General features: G+C 48.3%; 1 protein-coding gene across 3 annotated transcripts; it reads left to right on the top strand.

The window, feature by feature from the left end:
• The first annotated feature begins 1,310 nt into the window (after positions 1-1,310).
• Positions 1,311-3,830, top strand: LOC104560233 (cytochrome c). 3 transcript variants are annotated; one of them, XM_061997166.1, is made up of 3 exons: positions 1,311-1,373; positions 2,310-2,486; positions 2,665-3,830. In XM_061997166.1, the coding sequence occupies exons 2-3, from the start codon at positions 2,318-2,320 to the stop codon at positions 2,811-2,813; spliced, it is 318 nt and encodes a 105-aa protein (XP_061853150.1). In that variant the 5' UTR covers positions 1,311-1,373; positions 2,310-2,317; the 3' UTR covers positions 2,814-3,830. The 3 variants fall into 3 exon arrangements, with proteins under 3 accessions (XP_061853150.1, XP_061853149.1, XP_061853148.1); XM_061997165.1 differs by lacking the exon at positions 1,311-1,373 and adding an exon at positions 1,380-1,486; XM_061997164.1 differs by lacking the exon at positions 1,311-1,373 and adding an exon at positions 1,973-2,080.
• The last annotated feature ends 392 nt before the right edge of the window (positions 3,831-4,222 follow it).

Consider the following 4,222-nt stretch of genomic DNA (forward strand, 5'->3'; position numbering starts at 1 on the left):
TATCTTTCCTTTCAGCCTCTGATATGACTTTGAGATTGGAATTGGGTAACAAAAGGAGAAGTCAAGGTACCGATTTAAAGTGGTTCAATTGCTTGTATATTACCTCACTCCCCAGAAAGTATATGAAGTTAGCTGTATATCATAACAAATTAGTTTTATTTGTTAAGTGTACTGTCAGGATTACAGTGTGAATTGTTAAACTTTAGGAGCATATTAATATTTTGTGTGTAACGTGACAGATGTTAGAAACCACACAAATGTCTCATGATTGTGATACCATAAGCATGGGAAAGCAAAGCATTTCCTCCAAACTAGGACATGATGGTTTGCTGAATATTCTTATGAATTGACTGCAAAGTTCTGCCATTACAAGAACCTTTTACGTATTTTCATGCTGTTCTTGTTCCCTCTTGCTTCACGTTGACATTTCAGGTGAACACTGCTCCACAAGGCAGTCACATGAGCACACTTACACCAGTTCTAGCATGGCATAAAGGCATATATGCACACATAAACATGATTCAAATGTCAGATAGTGGGAAATTCTCACAGTTTTAATGTCCCGAGCTAAGGCAATCATCTCTTGTGATCATTTTCATCACTAGACATTATTACTTTTGAGGTTTTTTAAGAGCCGGTCTTGCCCCTTGCCAAGGAGAGTGAGAGGGCAGTCACGTTTGAAGCTCACAGCTTACGCTGTTTAACAGTCCGCTGTGTAGGGACATCGGCACAGCCTCTCCGAGCCCCACAACGCCGCCCAGTCTGCTGGGGAGACGTCTGGCTCATCTTCTTGCGCCGGTCCCTACCCCGATACTGTCGTCTACTTCACAACCCTGTGACTTCAGCACTCCACACGAGACGGGGGGTCCACCCGCGCCCCTGCTTCCCCTCCAGCTTCCCGGGGCGACACACCGGCTGCACTGTGGCCCTTCCCGAGCGGTTCAGCCGCGCTTCCACCTCCCTCTTCCCCAGCGTCTTCCGAAGAAGTTTAGAAAACCCAACGACAGGAGTGGCGAAGACACGCTGCCCCGTCCCGGGCTCGCACGGCTGCCCCTGCCGCACCTCCCCGCGCCCAATCCCGCCTTCCGCCCTGCGCATGCGCGCGCGGCACGCCCCGCCCCCCGCCCGCTCCCGCGCGCCCCGGGCTGCGTTACGTCCCAGGGTTACGTCTGGCGTTATTACGCAGGGACCGGGACTCCGCCGGTCGCAACCTACCCCGCTAGCCCTCCAGGGCCGTGACGTCAGTCTTGGTGGATAGGCTCAGGAACCAATCGGAAGCCTAAGGGCCGGCGCTTGATTGGTTGTTGCGCGGGAGGGGCGGGCCGAGTGCCGGCGTAGTTTGGGTGCGGCAAGAGCGGCTTACATAGCTCGGGGTACGGCGTGTCCTTGGGCTCAGACGCCGGGCGGTGCGGAAGGTCTAGCGCTTGCGGTCACCGCTGTGGGCGCAGCGGCAGCGGCAGCGGTAGCGGGGCGGCCGAACGGGCAGGTGGGGGCGGCAGCCGGCGGGCCGGTCCTGGGCCCGGCAGGACCATTATTGCGGGTCAAGGGCGGTGAAGCCTCGGGCGGGCGCGAGCGGGCGGGAGATGCTGCGGTCTGTCCTGAGGGCGCCAATGCTGCCCGCGCGGGCTGCGGCGGGGCACCCTGTGGCCGCGGCCCGAGCAGGTGGCCGGGGCGCGCCGGAAGGTCACCGCCGGGCCTACTGGCCCTGGCTGGGGCGGCTGCGGTGCGGCCTGGGCCGCGGTACCCGGCCTGCCGGCTCCTGCCTGCAGTCTGTTCCGGAGGGTCCCCCGGGTCTCCGCGCCCCGAGGTCAGCCTCCGCGGGCGGCGGGCCGGCGCCAGGCGGTGCGCTTGCCCTTGGGCGCGTTCGCCACGCCGCCTGCAGCAGCGTTGCCAGTGTCCTGAGGCCTTTGTCCAGCCGGCGGGGAAACGCATGCGGAAGGCCGTGTCCCGCTAACGCAAGGTTATCTGTGACCGGAAAGCTTTCCTGTTACGGATATACAAGCTATGTACGGAGGTCGCGCTCAGTTCGCTCTTCAAAGACTGTGTTCTGCTTAAATGCAATTACTTTGGCCGAGAGAAGGTTACTTTTGCTGTTCAAACTTATCACCTTGATATGTTGTACAGAGATTCCATGCTAATCTGCAGACCTAGGAGCTGTAGCTTGTGGATAGAGCATGTGCTGGAGAATTACTAGATTGATGGGCCGTATTTATGGTTTTGTAAACCAATGGGACACTTGTAAAAAACTGGTGTTGAGTAGGTGACCTTGAAATCATGGTGGTGACCTCTGTGTGTGTTCCTTGGTCTAGTACTGAAAATGGGAGATATTGAGAAGGGTAAGAAGATCTTTGTCCAGAAATGTTCCCAGTGCCATACAGTTGAAAAGGGAGGCAAGCACAAGACTGGACCCAACTTGAATGGTCTGTTTGGACGCAAGACTGGCCAAGCTGAGGGCTTCTCTTACACGGATGCTAATAAGAACAAAGGTAAACTTAAAGCTGTTCTTCAGAATTACTAGGGACAAAATGTTAAGTTGTCTGTCGTGGATCTTGAAGTTCTGAAATCTGCCAAAAACTAAAATAATATGGGGGATAAGTATATAAATGTGCTTGTTAGTTTAAAGTCATTGCCTCTATCTTTTTTTTTTTTTTTGGTCCTGTTTAGGTATCACCTGGGGTGAGGATACTCTGATGGAGTATTTGGAAAATCCAAAGAAGTATATCCCAGGAACAAAGATGATCTTTGCGGGTATTAAGAAGAAGTCTGAGAGAGTAGACTTGATAGCATACCTCAAAGATGCCACTTCAAAGTAAAAGTTACCTGCTGCCTTATTTATTTCACAAAGGAGAAGGCAATGGAAATGTGTGTGATAAGATTGGTTTTTAAACTTTCTATTTTTACATGTACTGTGTCTAACCTTAATCTGTCTTGCCTGTCAGGTAACACTGCTCATGATGGGTCACTTGAGTACACACTTGTTTGGCAGCCATTAACTGAATGGAAACTGTGTAACTGGGTTGATTAAAATGGCTATAATGTTCAGTCATTCTTCATCATAGAATTAAAAAACAATAAATAAACATTTCCTGCCTCTTCATTGTTTAAAATAGATTTCTAAATAATCAAATGAATAGTTGTCAATAGCGTAATAGCTTTGACAGCCCAAGCCTTTCAAATTAATAAACAGGGTGGCTTTTGGCCTCTTCCACTGTACATTTTCTGTTAAAATTCTGCTAAAGATTTTGAAAAAAAAAAACAAAACAACCCCAAGATAATATTTTTCTAAATTGAATCAGTTCTAGATGTTGTGATGTATATTAATCCATCTAAAGCTTCCGACAAGAATGCATTTCATCTGACTTAAGTACTATTTGTGAAATGGCAGTTGTGCCCAGGCACTTCTCTTTTATCTAGGGGAAGCATGTTACTTTGTCCAGACCCTGACAGCTGCATGCACCAGTGGAGTATAACTAACTCTTAACTCCCCTTAAACATCTTAAGTTTTGGAACATTATTGAAACCCTTACTGAATCTTCTTAATTCAGCAGAAGCTTTCCCTTAAAATCTGCTGTTACAGGCAATATCAGGTAAAGTGGACATAGGAATGAATTGGTAGGCCAAAAGGAAAGAGTCTTCCTCTGTGCCTGGCTGTAGCCTGTGTCATTAGTGCTGAAGGTTCTGTTTCGCACAATGTAAAGCAGATTTTTTTGTGTTTTAACTGCATTTTTTCATACTAAGTAAACTATTTGGATGAATGTATTTACTATGTACCAACAGTGAGGCATCACTTGGAGCAATCAATACTATAAATTAAAAAAAATTGAAGTCGTTTGCTGTATGTGTCTGAACTTAAGTGGAAAACGGTGGGAATGTACAGAAAAGTCAGGCTTCCAGCTTCATATCATCAGGAAACAAGTGAGAAGTCAGCATGAAAAAAGTAAATGCTAGTGGATTTGATCTGACAAGTGCTTCAAAGTGTTAGTATTTTGAACTAGAAGTAGCAAAGTGAAGCTCTCCCACCCATGTCCTCTTTAACAGTGATTTTGCTGTAGTTCCCAATTGGGACGGGGGAGAAAACTCCCAAGTAGGTTGAAAGCTGAAGCTGTGCTGTAGGGTTGTCTGCAGTTGAGTCCTGTCAAGAAGAAGAATGTGCCTAAGGACTAAGTGAAAAGGATTATGTACTAACAAGTTGTCTCAGTGGTTGCTACCAAATGTGTTGTGA

This window comes from Colius striatus, chromosome 5 (genome assembly GCF_028858725.1).
Source record: "Colius striatus isolate bColStr4 chromosome 5, bColStr4.1.hap1, whole genome shotgun sequence".
Classification (NCBI taxonomy): domain Eukaryota; kingdom Metazoa; phylum Chordata; class Aves; order Coliiformes; family Coliidae; genus Colius; species Colius striatus.

Excerpts from the sequence above, each read along its gene's own strand:
- LOC104560233 (XM_061997164.1), top strand. The coding sequence starts at position 2,056 with ATGCAATTACTTTGGCCGAGAGAAG. Across the intron at positions 2,081-2,309 it reads ATTACTTTGGCCGAGAGAAG|TACTGAAAATGGGAGATATT; the intron begins GTTACTTTTGCT and ends TCCTTGGTCTAG. Across the intron at positions 2,487-2,664 it reads GGATGCTAATAAGAACAAAG|GTATCACCTGGGGTGAGGAT; the intron begins GTAAACTTAAAG and ends GGTCCTGTTTAG.